Source organism: Micromys minutus (assembly GCF_963924665.1).
Source record: "Micromys minutus genome assembly, chromosome: 15".
NCBI lineage: Eukaryota > Metazoa > Chordata > Mammalia > Rodentia > Muridae > Micromys > Micromys minutus.
In genome coordinates, this window is record NC_137984.1 from 27,445,434 (window position 1) to 27,467,611 (window position 22,178).

General features: G+C 43.4%; 1 protein-coding gene across 1 annotated transcript in view; it reads right to left on the reverse strand.

The window, feature by feature from the left end:
- Window positions 1-22,178, reverse strand: part of FNDC3B (fibronectin type III domain containing 3B) — a 216,626-nt gene that overhangs the window by 114,552 nt on the left and 79,896 nt on the right. Inside the window, exons 3-5 of the mRNA XM_080929181.1 lie at window positions 16,913-16,989; window positions 4,616-4,859; window positions 815-1,105 (exon numbers count right to left, since the gene is read on the reverse strand). Coding sequence (XP_080785307.1) covers window positions 815-1,105; window positions 4,616-4,859; window positions 16,913-16,989 — 612 coding nt within the window. The remainder of the gene's footprint in view (window positions 1-814; window positions 1,106-4,615; window positions 4,860-16,912; window positions 16,990-22,178) is intronic.

The following is a 22,178-nucleotide window of genomic DNA, read 5'->3' on the forward strand; positions in this document are numbered from 1 at the left end:
TTCACTTCTCCGTATTTATTTAGATGTATACATTCATACAATTGTAAAAATATTATCTGCTCTCTAGATGTCTCCGTGTTTTTCAGCAGTATATTTGAATGTCTATAAAAGTCTATGGTCGTTCAGCCTTTTATATGTGGACAGAAAAAGACTGCTTTTTTCCCTCCTGCTGCAACAAAAATAACTACCTCTAAATTTCACCTAAAAATATAATTAAACATAAGCATGTCTTCCCAGAGCTCCACATATCTGTTTCCGTAAGATCAGCCTACAAAGCGCATGCGCTCTTCTTAGCCTTGTCTCTACTCTCCATGAGCCCGACTCTCCACCTCATTTTGGTCTGTGAAAGGCTGGCTCAGCAGGGATGCCAAAGGACATTCAGGGACAGACCCTTACCTGAAACTGAACAAGAACATATTCCTGCCATGCATGACCAACTCCGCTAAAATACCAAATAACTACAACTACTATCGTGAGGAGTAAGTGCTTGAGATTAGAATCACCCCATGCTTGCTAGAAAAAGCTTCAGTTTGATTTCTGCTATCTCTCAATGTAGCATGAGACAGCAGAAGCAGGCCGAAGTGAAAATAATTTCCAATACTGTTTCTGAGATGAGGTCGATAGTTACATGGCAGTGTGATTTAAAAAAAAAAAAAAAAATCACGTAAATTAAAAAATAACCATTAAAATAGCCCTTCCTTACTAAGAAAGCAATAAGGTCAAGCCACCTGTTCCTAGAAAAGAACCACCAGTCCTGAAATAAGCTCCCCTGTGAGAGACAGTACCCTCCCCATGCCTGGGTCAATGGCATTACCTTGCAAGTCAGAATCACTGGATTTGGGGCTGCTCCTTGCTCTTCGCTCCATCTTCTTGATCCCAGGTCCGCCGCCACTGCCACCTCCCCCACCTCCACTGCAGCCTCCACTGTGGCCTTTCCCATAGCCGTTGTACACGGTCGCGCAGCTGCTCTTGTAGATGGTGGAAGGTGGGCTGTTGAGGCGGTTCTGGCGGTCAATCTGGCGGTCCTTCAGTTTCTTGTGTGGTGGCTTGCTGTACTGGTCTTCTCTGGTGATGTAGCTCGACATTCCATACAGAGGGATAATTTCTAGAATGAATGTGTGGAATAATACAGGCTTAGTCTACATCTGCCATGGCGGATGGTTGTAAGATCAAATACTATGACCCCTGGAGGAAGCAATAAAAAGTATTACTACATACATTACAAAATATAGTTTAAACAATGCTGGATACATTATTGGTTTATAGTATTTGTATTCCTTTCCAATTCTTTAAGGAATCTTCAGTTATTACAACGTGTATAGTGCATTTAGAATTCCCCATTAGTTATGGTGAAAGATGAAGACAAGACTATCCAAAGACTTCTTGGGCTGGAAGTTTGTAAGTAAATCTGATCTTGTCTTTCGCAGTGTCTTTGGTAGATACAATACATTTAAAAGAACAAATGAAATACTGCTTTGCATATATACATAGGCTCAAGACATTTAAAAGTATCACTACTCTTGGAGATGCAACAATGTTTCTATTGGAATGTAGAGAGTTCTCCATACTCTAACAAGTTTTTAGAGGCATGAAAAAGATGCAAGGATTGGAAACAATGATTAAAGAAAATAAAACGACAAATTGTTGTTAAGAGGAACCAGACAAAAAAGAGGGGACAGATGTGTGAAGACCTGTCTTGGCAATCCGCAGCTAAGCTAACAGCTACCATTTCAAACTTCTCTTCGGGAGTGATGGGTGGAAGACAAAAGTGAGAGTTCTTACTACACCTAAACTCCTCTAACTAGGAAAGAGACATCAGGAACCTGTGGTGGTTCTCATGGTCTTACAGGAGAAACTCACTTAAATTTTAAAAATTTTATTTATGTCCATGAGTATTTTGCTGGCACACGTTTGTGCAGCACATGTGTGCCCACTGACTCCAGAAAAGCATCCGATCCCCAGGAACTGGAGGTAGAGACAATTGCGAAGTCACCATTGTAGGTGGTGGGAATTAAATCTAGGACATCCAGAAGAGCAGCCAGTGCTCTTAACTGCTGAGCCAGCTCTCTACTCCCCTTCACATGTTGTTGAAAGTAAAAAAAAACAAAAACAAAAAAAAAACCTTATTTTTATGTACGCAGGCACCAGGGAAGTCATAAGACAGTGTTGGAACCCCTGGAACTGAACCCCGATGATGGTAAGGGAACCAAATTCTGGTCTTCTAAGAGAGCAAGAAGTGATCCTAACCACAGAGCCTCCCCTCCAGGCCCAGGAGGTTTTAAATTTGATTTTTAAATATTCTATTTAGTCATCAACAGAACGTGCCAACATAAAATATCCAAATATCTTTCAGGAATAGGACTTCTCAAATCTTCAGAAACCATATAGGTTTTACATCGCTTGTGAGCAGAAAGAAGGGACTAATGGTAGTTTCTGGGGATGATCAACCAAAAGGCGGTTAAATACAGGATGTTACATCACTCAACAATCTTTCCGTTGCTCAAAGGTAAAACTCCACTATGTCCTTTGTGTGTCCACACAACTTACTGACAACTCTACAGGAGAGCCAGCGTGGACTACAGAAGGCGGGAGAAGAGGTGCCGCCATCTTCAGAAAGGACGTGTTTAAATTAACTACACGACAGGCAGCTAGCAAATGCTCTAAACCGAACAAAGCACTGCCCGTGAGAGTTAGAGTCACTGTGGACACGTAATGTAAGAACCACATAAGCCATGGTGAGAGTTTTCGAAGCTTTCATGGTTTCTAGGAGGTAATGTTCAATTCCTTTTAGGAACATACCCGGAGCATCGGGAGAGACACTCCACAGAATATGGAGCCTCCATTGGAATATGAAGATCTTGTTTTATGACGCTTTTGTTTTTTGTTACCACATCAATGTCATTTAATAGATTGGATAAAAGGACACTGGAATGAGGCGTGAGCAGTATGTATGGAACTCTCACTGTGGTGTGAATCTTACCTTGCCTGGCCTATTACAAAGGCTATCACTTATGGGAGAGTAACTTCTAGGCATCCTAGAGAGCAGCTGCTAAAATTAGGCCCGTCGGAGAGCATCCTCAGACGGTGAGTCAGGAGCCCGCACTGAAGAGTGGCAGGGTAGTCATGCCAACCAGCCCTCTGACATCTCTCCAGAATTTAATATGGATTGTGACGAAGCACTAAATACATCTTCATGAATTAACTAAGGTACATGCCCATGATCTCAACACTTGGCAGGATGAGGCAGGAGATTGCTGAGTTTAAGATGAACCTGGGCTCCAGAGTGAGACCATGTCTAAGACACCCAAGTTAGTTAACGGTTTCTTTTTCTAATGTCTTCATACCATGCTAGATGCTTTCGCTAAGAAACAACAACAGGTTGATGTGGCGGGTGAAATTCTGCCTCATGTTTTGCTATAACCTTTCTGCACCCTTTTATGAAAGCATGAAATTCCTTATGACTATCAAAACAAAACAAAAACCCAACCAAACAAGAAAAACCACAATTCCTAAACTACAATAGGTTATATCATTTAAAACACTCATTTCAGATTTCTCTTTTGTTAATAATGAAGAAAAAAGATCATGTGAGCTGAACAGAAAGGAGAAATGGGCAAAAAAACCTAGGGAAGGAGAGGAGGAGGAGGGAGGAGAGGAAGGAGAGGGGGAGGAGGGAGGAGAGGAAGGAGAGGGGGAGGGAGAAGGGAAAGAGGAGGGGAGAAGGAAAGAGAGAGAGGAAGGGAAGGGGAGGAAGAGGGAAGGGAAGGGGGAGGGGGAGGAGGAGGGGAAGAAGAAGGGGAGGGGAAAGAGTAAGGGGAGGGGGGAGGGAAGAAAAAGGAGGAGGGGGAGGAGAAGGGAGAGGGAGGGGAGGGGAGGAGACGGGGGGGGGGGGAAGACTTGCTGAAAAACTTTGAGGTCTAAGAGCAATTCCTCTAAACAACATAATCAATGCCTGAAGCACTAAAAGCTCCAATTGGAGTGAGGAGAGCCTTCTGCAAAGCCTAGAGATGAAGTCTAGTTGCACCTCACTTACTGTCTGGCTCTTGGCATCCATTCGGATAGTCAAGAGCTTCAGACTCAACCAATACCAAGGTCAGAACTCTAAGACACAATGCTGTCCAACAGCCGGTGACACTGTGGGCAAAGTCATGGCCGGTCTCAAGTGAAACACAGCTGCAGGAGGGCTAACAGCATCGGCAAGACAATCACTGAGCTCAGCCAAGATCTCTCTTTTGGAAAAGCCAAAGGATATTGAGACTTCATACTCTTCTAACATTTGGAATGGGGCACGAAGCATTTCAATTTCCCCTTTCCTGGCAGACGGTGATGATGCCAAAGAAATAATGGGCCCCAGCTCTGCCTCAGGCCAGGGTTACATAAACACACATCAACAGCTGCCTCCCTTCTGAAACAAAGATGACCTAGTCTACTCCTTGTTCTAGCTGAGGCGGAAGCAAGACAGAGCTGTGACCTGCCCACAAGACAAAGGAAACGAGGAATTTCCCGAGTTTGGTACCAGTTAGGTCTCTGCCTTGCTCATCCCACAGCAAAGGAGAGAGGTTCTTGGAACGTAGCCAGTTTGAACAACTCTCAGTGCCAGCTGGAACGTACTCACCTTGCTCACTATAGATGGTGGGAGGAAGGTGAGGCTGGGGGAAAAACTGGGGTGGCATATCTCCAGGCACGGTGACAGGCGGGTAGTAGGCGGTGTGCGAGTTCTGGATGAAGTGCGGATGGTGGGTCAGATAAGGGGGCAGGTGATGAGTTGGTGACATGGCTGAGGGATAACTCGGTGGGTAGCACTCAGGGGACTGCGGTGTGACCACCACCCGGCGGACTCCGGTGCTGTCTTCAATCACCTAGGGGAGAAAGCAAAGGGACTGGATGTAATACACCATTAACAAGCACCAACTTCCCTGGTCCCTATACAAAGGAATTAGTAACTTCCCTTTGTTCGAGTGATTCTGACCCCATGAGACATTTTAGAAAAACCATTATCTTGCTAGTAAATCTTGGATTTGTCATAAAATTTTAATGATCTTGTGTTTCAACTGACAGTAGGAGCCCCTTTGTACATAACCTCAAGCCAGATGGTCTTACAGAAGAGATTCTAAGAACCAATGCTTCCAGGGCTGGGCATCTAGACCTACCTGACAATATCTACTCTAACTCTGCCTTAGCACACACAAGCCTTTGGAGATTAGGAAACACAGGGAACACGGATGTCAAAAGCCACTGAAGTATAAAAGAATGTCATTGACTTGGACTAAGGAGGTGGACGCACTGAAGGGAGAGTCTGACCAGTGAACACTAGAGCAATCTCGAGTCAGGAGAGTCAAATTTGCACCTAACTGTCCTGCTCTCAGCATGAGCCCCAGTGTGGCTGATGTTCCACAGCCCCTCACCGGCACTTCCTTCTCCACTAGCACCGGGCACTGTGCCAGGTGACACAGAAAGACGGGGCATGGAATGATAGTGACAAAGAGCTACAGGGGCCTCAGTAACCTGTGGAGCCCAAACAGCTGATGGAGGGGACTCTAGGTCAGACATGTGTGCAAGAAGACATCAGAATCAACTCAGGAAGCTGAGGAGGTAGCTCAGTTGCGGAGGAAGTGACCTGGCTTTGGTCAAATTAAAGAAACATGAGACATATATGTGCACCCACACTCATGCACACAATGTTACACTGGGAGTCTAGGAACAGGCTCACTAAGGCTGGGTTGGATCAATTATCTAAGACACTGAGGCACACGTTCTGACAGGCTTTATTTGTGGTTTCTTTTCCTTTTTAATGCTGGAAATAGAATCTGTATATTGAAATAGAGTTTTCTTTTCATTGCATTTCAGGAGGTCGATACCAAGACAAAATAAAATAAATTTATTGTCTATAACAACAAAACCATACCCACGCTTGGTTTCATAGAAAACAAAAGAAAATCAAACACCAGTACTGCTGAAACCAAACTGGCAAGTCTCTAAGTGTGCTGCCCGCATTTTAGTGTACAAAGTGACTTTGACTCTTCTAGAGCACACTTTGAGCAACCATACCACTGCTGTGGAGTTTCTTAGCAGTGGCACAAACACCGGCTATCCTGGTGCTCTCTTCCTCTCGGTCTTCTACGTGCTCTGATTTCCTATGACATCTGTGCAATCTTCAAGGTTCAATAAGCAACGTATTTCCTGGAAGTTCTACTTTTCCTCCAGATGCAGCTACACAGATCTGAATGGAGTTCTCTTTAGTGGAGGTTGTAATAAAAATAATTTATTCTCATGATATTAGTTCTGGATTGCTGTAAGCATGTTACTTCTTTTTTTTTTTTTTTTTTTTTTTTTTCTTTTTAAGTTCATCAAAAATCCTCTAATAAGGAAAATTCCAATGGGGGGAGTGGGGACAACTAACACACTGGGCTAAAGAGCTGTCTTCTTGCTCCTGTTATGTGAACAGCTGTCCTTAAAGTTCTTCCTAAAAATTAACAAGATAAATTTCCTCTAAAGAATAAATTATCTTTATAAACACACAACAGGTTTCTAGGCAAAAAATTAAGTAGCATTATACAGCCACAAACTGATGTACATATTAAAACTGCCTAAAGTCCTGTTCTAATTATCCTGAATTATTCTGTGGTATTTGCGAAAGATATTTACATGTACATATATTATAAAGAAGCTTTCAGAAACCTGCTCTTATGCCAACCAGACCTGTCTCTCATCCTCCCAAATTAAGTATTAATGCTGAAGTAAGTATAAAAAAACAAAAACACATGATAATTTGCCTGTTTAATAACATAAATCATAGCACACTTCACTTATCAATTATGAACTATACCTAAGGAAATTATTCTCAGATTTCCTAAAAAAGGCTGAGGAACTTAGTAAAAATGCAACTTCAGAAATGGTGGTAATAATATTCTTTAATAAAAGTGATTCATATATTCACATATATTTTTTTCTAGTAGAAGAAATCAAACATCTGAGAGAATTCAGTTCAAAATTCCCAAGGCAAGAAAAAATGCCTTCAATCTCCATAGATAACTACTGGGAAAAATTCATTTCCTTTTGGGGTAAATAAAATTATGGCAATGTCCGGAGGCAGACAAATCACATATTCAACTCAACAGTGACTTCCTGACACACAGCACTGCTAAACACTGAATATTCAAAGGTATGGGGAAACCAGCCTGGGCTCTAGTAAGTGCTGTTACAAAACTCCACATAGGAAGATTTCACCAGTCAAAACAAAGAATGCTTCCTCCAAATTTATCCTTGACTTTGGGCTCAACAGAAGTGCCATTCACATGTATTCAGGGACACAAGGAACTCTGGGAAAGGAGGTTGTGCTCTCAGATGGCCACCTAGTATGAGCTACATTATGCACCCAACCAAATCCCATCTCAAGTTCCTATGCTGAAGTGCTAATGTGCAAGGCCTCAGAATGTGTGTGCAAGGGGACTGTGATCCAGAGTGCCCTGAGGACAGGAGGCAGACCTTGTGATGTGACCTAAGAAATACACATCCACAGGGCAAAACCGACATCCTGCCATCTTGGCCCTTAGACTTTAGCCTGTAGACTTTGGAATGTAGGAAAGCTCATTGTGTTACACAAGCCATATAATTATGATATTGGGGGCCAGCTGTTCAGTAAGCGAACACACCATCTAGTGGATCCCGGGCAGGAGAACTGAGTTCAAGTTCCCCTTACCGTAAGTGTGTAAGACATCCCTGCCCTGAAAAACAGAATGAAGGAAAACGAATTCAGTCACCCAAATCAACAGCCCTCTTCCTCAGGGCACCAGAGAAAGCCACCTTGGTGGCTAATATTACCCAGATCTGACTATCATGTTTTATTCAAATTGCCGTGGGGACATTCCAGCTAAGCATTCTCTTTTAAGAGAAAAGACACTTAAATGATGTGTTTTACAAGACCCATTCTAAATGTCTAGATCAAACTGATCTTTATTCCTAAAAATTCTGTGTTTGGGTTAGCTCTCTAGGCTCCCCTTGAAGGGCGACTTGAAGGGCAGGAGGCAGAAAGAAAACTAAAAGCCTGCTGACACAGTCAGGCACGACCCAGGGAGTTCACACAGCACAAATATGAACCCAGAATGCTTTGCCCCTTAGCCAGACTGAGGCAGCAAGGAACTCTGAGCGAGGTAGATACGGATGCCTGGGACAAAGGGAGGAAAAGATGGTATTGACTGTAACAAAGGCAATGGTAATGTCTTCCACAATTTGTATTATCAATCTATAAGTTATAGAGTGCGTGAAATAGAACCCAACACACACTGATAATTGGATGACCATAGTTCCAAATTCTACATGACAGACGAAGATAAATAGAGTAGTTGATAAAGTTTGTATCCAAGACTGACTAGAAACATCACTCCATTTCTATGAAAAAAAGCTCAAACCAAATCTATCCCACAGGCGTGGCACACAAAAACACTGGGTATGTGTAAAACAATAGCCTAAATTTCCAGTTACTCCTAGAACAGAACAATTCTTTCAGACTTAACACTTGCAGAGGACCAGGGTTCTATCCCCGGCACCCACATAGTACCTCATGCTCATCTGTAATTCTAGTTCCAGGAGACCCGATACCCTCTTATGGCTTCTGTGGGCACTTTCATGCACATGGTGAACAAACAGAAAAGCAGGGACACACTAGTACACATAACTAACTCCGTTTCTGGATGTGACAGTTTTAATGTTGCCACGAACATGAACTAAGTAAAGAACAGCACTGTAACTGAGACAATAGCAAATGTCAGAGGACTGTGCCATGTTGTGGCTTAGGATGGTTTTCGAGATGTAACATCGTAGCAATGTACAAAATAAATAGAAGGACTACCTGGTTCCAGATTAGAATGAACTCGAAAGGCCCTCGAATTCTTTCCTCCCTCTGTAAGACAGAAGTGACCCCCACCATTCAGCAGTTGATGATGAACACCTGTGATAGTCCAGGCACCTCTCAGAGACCTCGGCACCAACCCACAGATGAGCAGTAATGCACACACCCCATCTCTCTGGAGCTTCGGTGTTAAAACACAGTAATGACAAGTTCAAACAAGAGACACATCCAAACAAATAGCTGGGTGGCACAGGGCTCTACCTGGATCTGTGTTTTCCTGCTGATGCCAGGGTTGCAGAAAAGAGAAACAAAATGCAAGAGAAAATGCTGGGCAGACAGAGAGAAGGCACAGACAGAAGAAAACCACACACCACTGTGTGGCAAGAAGCTGTTTTGGGCACACTCCTTCGGTTCTGTAGCTGCTCCTCATACAAAGTGAGACCCACTAGTCACAGAACGTGAATACACCCATGGGTGCTTCCTTCTTCCTGACACTCAGAATACTGACTATGAAGATTTCTGCAGCAGGCCCAAGGCTTGAAACAGCCTGATTTTCTTACGACTAGCAGCCAGGTAGGTCTGACTCTCACCTGGTCTAGGTAGAGGACAAGCTCTACACTTCCTTTTGCTCATGGCTTTCACGGTGCTAATGGTCGAACAAAGCAATGCTTCCTCCATATTGACTATGGTTACATAGACATGGTTATATTAGCCAGGGCTAATGCTTAACTAAAATAAACTCATTAATCTGTGACTTTACCTAATCAGATCATGGCTTCACCACAGAGGCTACTGAGGTGGTGCTGGATTACTGTGGAGCACAACCAAAATTTTTTAAAATAAAAAGTGTATTACATTTACTTATTTGTGTGTATGTGTGTGCAACATACATGCATGTGAGCCCATGTGGATATTAGAGGACAACTTGGCAGGAGTTAATAGGCTCCTTCTGTCATGAGGCCTTTAGGGATCTAGCCTAGGCTGTCAGGCTTGGTGGCAAACACATTACCCACCAACCATCTTTACTGGACCGCAAAGCAAATTTAAATGCATTTTCCAATCTATTTTTTTTTTCCTTTCTCCATGCCAAGATATATAAAATTTCAATGAGTACTAATGAAGTGGTTAATAATATCAAAGGATGCCTAGAGGTACAAAATAAGAAGATATGCATCTTGATCAATTTCTTTATTACATCAGTCAACTTGGAGAAAGAAGACTGCTTTCCCAAATGACAAACACCAACTTGGACGGTCAACTCCTTCCATATGCTTTTCAGATCTTTGGGTCAATATGAAGTGTTCCTACAACACTAGAACAAGCCATTATAAATTAGTTTGAAATGTGGAAAACTAAGGCTCGGGGCATATGCTTAAGACATTTTATACATAAATTATATGGAAAGCTAATGACAGAGGGGTCAGAACCACAGAACCACAGCAACATAAAATGAAAAGAACACTGCTTCAGCCTATGTGACGCACACTGAGAAGGCCCCGCCAGACGCTCCCGATTTACCAAACCAGTCTTTTTCATTATGATGTCTATACTGAGTGCCACAATTTCTACCACATCAAGTAGGCATTTATGTACTCAGCAAAGAAAATGGAAAAGTTACATGAGAAGTGATCACAAATCTGAACAGAGGCCTCCATTGATGGCCACGTTATTTCCAAGTGCACTATGAGTCCTGCCTGCCCCAATTTCTGCCCTCTCTATCAATGGCTCTCAACCTTCCTAATGCAGCTCCTCATATTGCGGTGATTCCCAGCCATAAAGACACTTTTGTTCCTACGTCCTAAGTGTGATTTTGCTATTGTTATGAATCATAACGTAAATACCCGTGTTTTCTGATGGTCTCAAGGGGCCCCTGTGAAAGGGTCATTCAATACCCACACAAAACAGGGGTTTACAACCAATGGGTTGAACAAGACCCACTGCCTGGATGTTTTAGGGTAGAGAGGTAAAAGCAGTGACTGTGAAAGGAGTAGGTTCCCTCTGTAACGTTCTCTTCTGATTATCAGTGTGTAGGGATTCAGAACAGCCATGGACACAATGATGCTGGCAAGTCTGTGGGGCTTCCTGTATCCCATTAGCTAAGGTAGAAAGACCTACCCTAAATGTGGGTGGTACCCTTTCACGGGCTGGGCTCCCAGACTGCACAGGAGAGCTGGCAGCAACATCCAGCTCTCCTTTCTGGCTGTGGATGTGATGTGACAGCAACCCCCCCCCCCCATCCTGCTTTCTACCTTCCCCGGCTGTAGCAGACCATTGCTTTGGTCAAATACTTTGTCAAAACAAAAAGGGAAACAATGAAAACACACTGTCTTACCAATGTATATTTTCTGAAAGGTGAGTTTTTTCTCAAGGTGAGAAGGTCAGGTGAATTCTTTCTCAAATCTTACTCAACTCCATAGTCAACCAAAATTAAAGCATCTCTCTCTCTCTTTCTCTCTCTCTCTCTCTCTCTCTCTCTCTCTCTCTCTCTCTCTCCATACACACACACACACACACAAGCACACGCCCACTCACATGAAGTCCTACTCTATTAGAGACCCTCATTTCCAATGACAAGATTCCACAGTGCTTTCTTCTCTGGGGCAGACTCTCACCTAAGGAAATGCAGGCTGTGCTCCTGACAGCCCTTTAACCACTGCCTCTTGCTGCCCAGAGATTCTCTAAGACAATCTTCACAGGGTTGGCAGGTGCCTCTTATGTATGCATTTACTGAAAGTATCAGTTTGTCATTTGAAGGCTGCATTTTCTTAATATCCTCAATAGCAACACCATTTACCCCTGTAGTTCAAGAAGTGCAACACATCTTTAATCATCTGCTTTGCCTTTTCCTTCCTGTTTCTTATGCCAAAAGACTACCGGCACACAAGTTGCAGGTCCTTGTGTATTAGAGACATATCACAGGCTCACTGTACACTGAAAGTCCCATGGCTGGGCAGGTGTGCCCCAGCACAGCAGGCTCTGTCACCGACTTTCAGACTGCAGGCAAAGGGAAAGAACCTGGTATATTCAGAACGTGAAAATTATAGCCGGAACTATACCAACGGGGTGCGTTGTCCCAGAAACTCCCACCACAAGCACCAAGAGGTGAAGCATTCCCCACCTCGGTTATTATTGGCCTTTTCTTAGCTGCAGTCAGGCTATCCCCACCTCTCTTCCTATAATAGATTTGTTTCATATGATTTACACAGCACAAAGTCCATCCTTTGATATTGTCTGGCTTGGTAGATTTTGCCACAGTCAGAGGCTTGACTGCCATCACCACTCCGGACTTTCTGAACAGTTTCATTACCCAAACACACACTACTTCCGCCCCCACCGCACCCTGCTAGAGGCAAGCGGTCAGTCACTCCCCATGACTCCGCCCCCATCCCCTGGCAATCGCTAGGTGTCTGTGGATTTGCTAACTGTAGATGTTTCACACAAACAGGAAGATACACTATGCAGCTCTTGTGCCTAGCTTACTTTCAGTGAGGATACCATTTTCCAGATTTAGCTGTGTGCTTTAATACATACCCAGCTCACTGTCATGGCTAAGTCTGGATCTACTGCATTATGGTCACCTATCTACGCATGTGCCGTCAGACATATGGCTTGTTCCCACTTTGAAGTGACTGTGGTTGACTGTTATGGACACATGTGTGCATATGTTTGCAGTCTTTCTTACCCACCGCTGCTGCTGCTGCTGTCTGGCCACATGGGACCCTTGTTGAGCCATTTGAGACCACTGTACGGAACCGGTGACTTCTCTGATACTACCTTGTACAATGTCCTCACCCTTAGGAATTCTCATATGATCTCTCTTTTCCTGAGGTGTGGCCATCTCAGAGTGTGCAAGGCATACCTTTTCAAGTCCTACCTGGCCTTGTGTATCACCACAATAGAGAATTGGTCCCTGACATGTTTGATTTCATTCACTGGTTGTCTTGCAGTGATAGACAGGAACTGAGGCCTTGGGTGTGTATGGCGAATATTCTGCAGTACCTGCGTAACTGTGACAGTATGGCCATGTGGCCCCCTTGAGTCACAGCAGACCTTCTCACACTGTAGCTGTGCTTCCTCTTCTTATGTGATGTAGACACCTCTGCTGATACTTTTAGCTGCCTCTGAACCGTCTTGTGATGTCTTCCGGGACACACACACGTTCAATTTGTGAAACCACCTTTGCTCTTGTCACTGTTCAGGCCGTCATAGCTAAGAGTCCATCTTACTCAATAAGCTCAGGAAGTCTACACCCAGAATCTTACACTTTTACTCTTCACTTTTCCTCCCAATCCATTGTGAGCTGATGTCTGTACAGGACGTGAGGTGAAGGGTTAATGTCATTAATTTTAAAGGTGTGAAGATTTAGTTATCAGCACCAGTGGCAGAATGACCTTTTCCCTTGGCTGGATTATTGTAGGGTTCCCCTCTTTCTAAACTATATTTAAAATGTTTCAATACTTGCAGATCTAGACCACACTGATCTTGCTCTTTCCCAGGTATCACATATTTCATTACTCTACCTGAACCTCTCTCATGTGATTATATATCAGATAACAGATGGGATGTGTTCTGAGAAATGCATCGTTAGGCAATTCTACCATCTGCACACAACTGACGGTACTTACAAAAACTAACACAGCTACAAAATCACTGTTGTACACACTCTGTAAGACTATCCCACACGTGAAGTCTGTCACTGACTAAAACATTATGTGGTGTGCATCTTACTAAGATACCTCCCCAGTCCCAAATTCGATTTATACATTCATTTAAAACCTGTTGTATGCCAGCCAATGTCCTATGTGTTAAGAACCAAAGCCACATGAAGTAATGACAATTCTTGGGGACATATGAAATGTATTACAGTCTACGACAGAGACAGGACAAAGTACCCTTTTGTGTGAAAGGACAGAATGACTATTCTGGTTGGCAGTTCTTAAAGGATCACCTCTAACAGGAAGGCCACTGGACCAGAAAGAGTGAACTGCTAGACAAAGAAGAGCTCTGACTACTTCCGATGGCCAAACAATGAGTGTAAATACACGCCACTCAGAAACAGATGTTTGCCACACTGAGATGTGGTTAAGAGAGCACTGTGAAGGCAGTGACACCATGAAGGGCTCGGCTCGCCCACCCCCACCGTGCTGCATCATGCTACCCGTAAGTGGATTCTAGACCTGAGTGGGATGCCCATGTGTGCTTCAGGGTCAGACATCAGGGAGAAAACAGAACTGACTAGTCAGATGCATCTCTGACAGACAAATCCTGCTGAAGTGGGATTTCTCTTGGTTTTAAGTGTCATATTTAAGTGTGCTGGCTAGTTTTATGCCACACACAAACGAGAGTTATCTGAAAGGAGGAAGCCTCAATTATGGAAATGCTGTAAGATTTTCCATAAGATCCGGATGTAAGGCATCTTTTTAATTAGTGGTCATGGGTGAGGGCACAGCCCACAGTGTGGGTGGTGCCATCTTTGGGCTGGTGGTCCTGGGTTCTGTAAGAAAGCAGGCTGAGAAAGCCATGAGAAGCAAGCCAGGAAGCAGTGTCCCTCCACGGTCTCTGCATCAGCTCCTGCCTCTGGGATCCAGCTCTGAGATCCTGTCCTGACCCCCTTCAGTGATCAACACTGAAAGGGGTGATAACTCAGCAAAACCCTTCCTCCCCAATTTATTTCTGGTCATGGAGTTTTACTACAGCAATAGAACCCTAACTAAGATACTTCCTTCCCACAACATTATAATAACTACATTTCTTGCTCCTTAGATCTCTTGGTTATAACAAATTTCCCCAGACTAGGCTCCACCCTTGTTCCTTTGAAGTGTGGACTTCGCCCAGCCCTAGAAGGCACACATGCATTCTACTGCCCAAGTTCAACGTTTTCTTTTAACAACATGTTCTCAGACACTTCTCCGTGACATCTGGTTAACAATAAAACCTACTGCTGAAGGTTAATAAACTCTCAGGCTGTCCTGTGCCCTCAGGCATGACTGGAACAGAGCTTCAAGCTAAGGTATAGCTCAGTGTCCAAGATCCTGCCCTTGCTGGTTTAAACGCTTGACTCTGCAAAGCTGCCTACTGAACAAGTCGCATAGGCTGCCTGCTCCTCTTCCTTTTCACCATCACTCCTCCATGGTTACTGTGTACCTCTAGATCTCCTAGAACTTTCTAGCAGGACTGTCAGCTCTGAGGGCTGACAGTATTTTAATCATGAGTTTACAGCCCCGCCCCCTTTACACTTTCTACTTTAATTTCAATGAAGGTTTTTCAGGATCTGAAATATTGTAAAGAAGAAAATTCTTCCCCCCACCCATCCTAGGTGTCTCGATAAATGCTCTGCATTTACTGTAATGACAGGAACACCACCAGGAACAAAAGTACACATTTAAGCACAGCTTCTCCCCATCAGAATGTCCAACTGTAACTACTATTCCTTAATGGCCTTTAGCGTGAAGTGAGGTGTTATTTTTACTGTCATAATGGTGAGAACCATACTGTGTTCAATGGAACGAAACACTTTCTCAACCTAAACGAGCAGGAAAAAAAATAGAAATCTGACATTCCTTGTTCCTCTCTATTAACTGACTCGTGACATGAATGTTGTCCATGGCCCTACATCCCATCCCCCTCTCTCCACCCTTTTTCACCTCTAGTGAGTCTTATACAAAGACTGTGTAAAACAAGTCATTTATTTACAACAGTTGGAAAACTGGCCAGCAATCTGGCAACTCAAAAATGTTAAGTTGATTCCCATGAAAATAAGAATGGAAAAAATATGAAATTATAGTGTTTGTAGAATGCCTTGCATGATGAAGAAATGGCTCTGTTTTTCACATCAAAGGAAGATAAATCTTTGTCGGTTCTTGCCTGGGCTTCAACAATTTTCCTAAGTTAAGTGCCAATTTTTCTTTCCGGGGGGTGGGGGGGAGAAGAAGCCACACCATCTCCCTCAAAATATATTAATGAGAAATTACCAATTTTAAGTATTTTTAATGTATAGGTGAAGGTGCCAAGAAAAAAACCTAAATGGGGGGGGGGGTAATGTGGGGTACAACCCAAATAATAGTGACAGTGATTCTCCTCTGTGAGAAAAGGCAGAGCTATTTTCCTTTCCTGCTCTTCTGAAGATGTCACCTCATTTCCCCAGTGTACGATGACACTGTTACAGTTGGAAAACACCCAGCACATGAGGAAAGAGAAAAGCAGTTCAACGAGAGAAACTCTGGGGCAGATGAACTGGCTGAGCCTGGACAAAACTGAAAGGATCCAACATCACAGATCTCAGGGAAGTCAACTCCTAAAAACCTTCTCCTTTAAAGCTTTTATCTTGAGCTAGATGGGGAAATGGATGATTATAACCCAGTGTTCAAGAGATGGAGGCTAGAAGGCCAGGAAGGGAAGATAGGGAATTCAAGACCATCCTGATTAAATAGTGAGTGTAAAGTCAACCTTGGCTACAGGGTAAGTTCAGTGCCAACCTGAGCTATGAGAGCCATAGGACAGATGGGAGGAGAGTTCTAAAGAGTGGGTTCCATGGGGAAATTTCACACAGATAACAGGGAGGCAGCCTACTGTCCCTTCTGCCGTCCTCTCTCGGAGTCTGGCACTTCAGATTGTAAGACCTGGCAAGTGTAAAGTGGTTCCATCAAAGGACGGCAACCTCTCCTGACTACATTTGTCTTCAACTTGACCCAGTGGGAGGAGAGAATTTCAGCTGACAAAATGCCTCCACCACACAGTCTAGAGCATGTGTGAGGGACAATTCCTGAGTCCTGACTGATGGAGGAGGCCCAGCTCACTGTGGGAGAGGTAGGCCAGGGACAAATAAGAAGGGTAGCTACACTGTGAGAGGCGAGCAAGCCAGGAACTAGCATGCTTTCCTGGTCCTGCCATGGCTTCCCTCATGACCGATTACAGCTTTTGGGATAAAATAAACCTTTTCCACCCAATGTCGTTTTGCTTAGTGTTTTTATCAAGGCAATAGAAAGCAAACAAGGAAACAATTCTGTATTTTGCTCAAATGATGTCAGTGTACTAGTGAGTGGAGGGGCCAGTCGAATGTCATACCTGTGAGATGTAACCTGGAGGCACATGGATAGGAGGGATGGACCCATTCGGTGACATCATGGGAACTTCAGCAGGTCCTGAAAGATATAAGAGCAAGATATCAATAGATGAGACACACTTACATATTATCCGATGCAGTAAGTAGGGTTTTTAACATGCCTGGTCTCTCTTCCATAACTGACATGCCATAGCGGCCTGAAGCTATGGATGGCGTAATTTCCTGGCTATCAACTCAAGGAAACAAACTAAACACACACAAAGGCAGCAACAACAAGGCTATAGCCGCATCTATTAATATTTAACAACTCCCTAAGGCCACAAATTCCATAAACCAAAACTATTCTTCTAAAGCCAGCCTGACAGAATGGAACAAAAGCCTCCCCCTTCCCCACTGTAAAACGTGTGTCAGAATAGCTCAAATCTCTCCCTAACAATCCCTGATTCTACTTTTTATAAAAATAGCATTATAATTAATATAAACAAATTTTGAAGTGAACGTTCTTCAGGTTCAAAAGCTCCCACAGACTTTGTATGTAGGGTTTTATGTGATTTTTATTTTCAATAATGGAATATAATCTACCATTAATATGAAAAGTACAAAATCTTTAAAATGCCCCAGACCAAGCTGGACCTGGTTATGCAGTCCTATAATCCGGCTAGCTAAGCAGTTAAGACTGGAGAATCACAAGTTCAAGGCCTTCCTGGACATCTTTATAAAAACCCTACTTTGAAATAAAAGGTTGGGTTGTTTTTTTAAAGGCTTGAGTTTAGCTCAGTGGGGGAATACTAGTTTATACATGGAAGGTCCTAGGTTTAATCCCCAATACCGTAAATAAATAGTAACAAAGTCCAGCTGCTTGGTTTGTCTCTCAATAAACAGGGACAAAAACAGATCATCTTCTAAAATTAGGCACCATTACAAGTATTCATGATGAATTCATTTCTACTTTTTCAAAGTAGAAGGTTAAATGAACAGGAGTTAGTTCAATGAATGTTTCGTTGCTGTAGTTGATCACCCCCATCCCGTTTGGAGGCAGGGTCTTGTGTAGCCCAGGTAGGTCTAAAATTCCCACCATGGCCAGTGGGGATTTTATGCCATGGGGAGATCCTATAAGGGTTTTGTACATGGTATTTAACCTTCCTATCAATGAATGCTAACCATACAATTAAGATGAGCTAATCAATGGCAAGGTTAACAGTTACCTAAGATGTAGGTTGGGTTAATATTTTATCACAAACTAATTGTCATATACAAAAAACAAGTTGACATCCATCCAAAGATCCTACAATCCAATAATTTCCCTACAAGTGAAGGGACCTAAGAACTTACCTTCCCTGGTTAGCTCTCATGTAGAGTTTGCAACCTACCCCCAAATGTCAACCCAATGGGATGGCTTTGACTGTGAGGTCAGCTTCCTGGCCCCAGGCACTGTGTGGTTTATTTACTTTCTCCTGGTAGATACTGTGCTGCCAGCAGTGAAAACTGTCCGGCTGGAACAGAACCCAAGAAAATGGTGGTGCCACTTTACTAGGCAAAAAACGACAGATTCTATCACCTTATTACTGTGTTTAGAGGTAAGCATAACGCAGCATTCAAATCACTGTGTTGTGACCATGACAGGAGAGGACACGGTAGGGTGGAAAGGGCTGGAATGAGCAGGAGTGGGTCTCCAAGTGTCCAGGGAAAGAGCAGAAGGGCAATGTAGATTGCCCTGAAGCTGTTCATGTTTTAATGCTAATTCCACTTCCCCAAGAAGGGCTGCCCAGTCAAGTACTCAAGAGGTGACTTCATCTGAACCTTCCCATTCCAATTAGTAAGATAAAGGAAAGTCAGGGACTGGACAGGAAGAGGGAGGTGGAGAGAGAAGAGCTGGAGGAAGAGGTCAGAGGACGAGGGGGAAGAAAAACTCCAACACAGAGGTCCACAAAGACCAGCTAGATTCAGGTGGTCTTAATTGGCATTAAACAGCTATGAGCATTAAGGATTTTATAGGTGTAATATCTCATATAGGAGGGCAGATTATATCCTGGTCTATTAGATGTAATCTTGTTATGTGGAGGGTTTGTAGATTGAGAATCAAACACATAAACCCTTGTGAAAAGCTATCAGGCTGTAGAGTTGTGTTTGTCACAACTGGGTTTGGGGGTGAACGAACACCCCGGGAATCGAGGTGGAAAACCACCAAGGGAAGGGAGTTGCACAGACAGGCCAGCAGAGGTGCACACAGATCCGTACTAAAATTGGGCCTGACAAGTGAGACTTCGGACTGATAAAGGGATAAACATTTTTATATTGTTTAATATTTACTGCAACAAGACAGAAAGGGTGCAAGATATCAAGGGGGGTTCCAGATGAGAGCTCACTGCAGGATCAAGGACAACACATCGCATCAATGAAGTCTCTGAACATCTCTACTATCACAAACCCAGGGGTCTCGGTCAAAACTAAAGAGTGTGACCTGCATCACTGCTCAGTGGTACAGCATAACAGGGCTTCGCATTTTCAAGGCCCTGAGCTCAAGTTTTACCGTGCCCCCTTTACCAAAACAATGGATCACTGCTCGGTGCCAATTTATTTTTAAGTAGAATTGAAGCGATATGCCAACTGCCAAAGGTGTCGGTTTCCAAGTTCATGTCCTCATCACCCTCAGCATCTTTAGTACAGCCACCGAAACACACAGGCATTTCCTTTATATCTTTATTTGAATTGATTCACTTCAAAAGAACTGTGCTGTCTCTGAAATCTAAAAAGCAATATAGTTGGTTTCACAGAACAGGAGCATGGAGCACATTCTTCTGGTCTCAAACCTCTGTGTGCCCTTGAACAACAAACTCATTCAGCCCCTCGGAGCCTCACTTCTCAACAGCTGTAAGTGGAAATAAAATTTCCTACTTCATAAGGTAAGGTGTACACATTAAAGTCACCAGCACCTGCAGAAGTATCATGTGACTAATGTGAACATCTCATCATGACTCACTGATGCTTTGGAAAACTTAATACCTTTATTTAATGCGTATAGATATTTTGCCTATATATCATGTGCCTGTGTATTATGTGTACCCAAGGAGGCAGAAGACAATCCAATCTCCTAAGATGGATGTTACAGGTAGTTGTTAGCTACCATATAGATAATGAGACTTGAACCCAGGTCCTCTGAAAGAGCAACCAGTGCTTTTAACCACTAAGTCACCTCTCCAGCCCCAGCATTCTCCTTGACGGCTATTTGCTGCATTCTTTGCTGTTAAAATTACATTATATAAAGTTTTAAAAATATCATGTGCCCTTATAATGTATAGAGTCAACAAGTATATACAATGTATGCTATTTACTTACTGGACAACTCTTCCTTAACATACAAAATATCAAGTATCTCATAGTACAGGGAGACAATAAAACATGGCTTTTTAATTATCAAAATGTATACCAAACTAATAGTTTCTTAATCCCAAGGATGACCTTAAAAACTGTTAAAGCCATGCCATTTGTGTGAAATGTTTTAGGGAGTGTAGGACAGGCAGGTGATTCTCGGCTAGAAATGTTTTCTTCCTGGCCTTGACTCCAGGGGTTGCTCAATGACTTGCACATGCTTGGTTTCTTCCTCCTAGCACCATCATCAAAGCCATTTCAGATACACTCTAATGGCTTCTGAAACTCAACTGTGCTGTGGAAGCTCAAGGCTGCTCCAGATCCAGCGGCTGTGTGAGCATGAGCCACTGCCTTCCTTCCTGAGCTAGTCTCACAGTGAATGAGGTTGTCATCTCTGCCTGACCTGTGTTTGAGAATGCTCTTTTTGAGGTCATCCTTCCCTAACGAGCTCAGATTTCCCATTTACATTATTTAAATATGAGCAGGGATTGAAGAAAATATCACCCAGAGACTGCCTCACCTGGGGATCCACCCCATATGCAGCCACCAAACCCAGTGACTATTGCTGATGCCAAGAAGTGCTTTCTGGCAGGACCTGATATGCATGCCTCCTCAGAGGCTCTGCCAGGGCCATACTGATACACATGAGGATGTTTACAGCTAACCATCAGACTGAACATGGGGACCCCATGGAGGAGTTAGAGAAAGGACTGAAGAAGCTGGAGAAGTTTTGCAACCCTATAGGAAGAACCAACTAGACTCCCCACCCCCCAGCTCCCAGGGACTAAACAATCAACCAAAGAGTACACACGAAGGAACCCATGGCTCCAGCTGCATATGTAGAAGAGGACAGCATTGTCTGCCATTAATAGAAGGAGAAAACCTTATTCCTGTGAAGGCTTGATTCCTCAGTGTAGGGAATGCTAGGGTAGTGAGGTAGGAATGGTGGGTAGGAGGGAGAGCATCCTCATAGACGCAGAGGAGGGAGGGAAGGGAGAGGAGGGAACTGGGAAAGGGGATAACATAAATGTAAATATATAAAATATCCAATAAACATGCAAAAAATACACTGGTTATACACAGGTGGGTCTATGCAAACCTGTAGAGGTACACACATAAATTAAGACAGAAGCATACACGATGCAGTAAGGCTTTTGTTCGTGTGTAAGAACTGTGAAGTCTGGATGGAAAGACAGAAACTATTATGCAGTCAAATGAAAGCTGCCACATGTAGCGCTTGTAGAACTGGACCAAGAATGTTTATTGAGCCAAGTAACTACATTAAAAACATAACCTTTGGGAAATCTGATAGATTTCAGGGTTAGGCCATGTCTTCAATATCAAGAGCTCCTTGTTCTCCCTGAATATTATGAGCTCTGAGATTGGTTTTTAACCACTATCGCATCTAACTACAGCGAGGAACTACAGAATCTGGGAATGCCTACGTTGACTTTCATTTGTTAACCAGTTTCCACTTACTGGTAGCAAACCTTGATCATAAAAGTAGAGAACAGCTTAACTATCCAATGGAATGAGAGACTAAGGATAACCCCAGCTCTATTATTCCTTTAGGAGCCCAACAATCGTGAAGAGCTACAGAGCTCCCCTGCAAGGCTGAAGGCCAGTCTGTAACAGGCCTGCAGACCTTAACACAGCTGACTCCATGATGGATGTAGTACTCAGGCTGTAAATTCAGCACAGAGACAGCACCACCTGCCAAACCAAACCTAAGGGCCTAGTCCATCTAAGCCCACAGTTCTGGGAAAGTCTCTAACCTTGCTTTTTGGCTTCTGTATTTCTGCTTCTGGCTAACTATTCTTGCTAACTAAAGAATCTCAATCCAGGACATTAATTTTTATGCTTAAAAACTCACCCTGAGAAAGGCTTAAAGACCCAGTA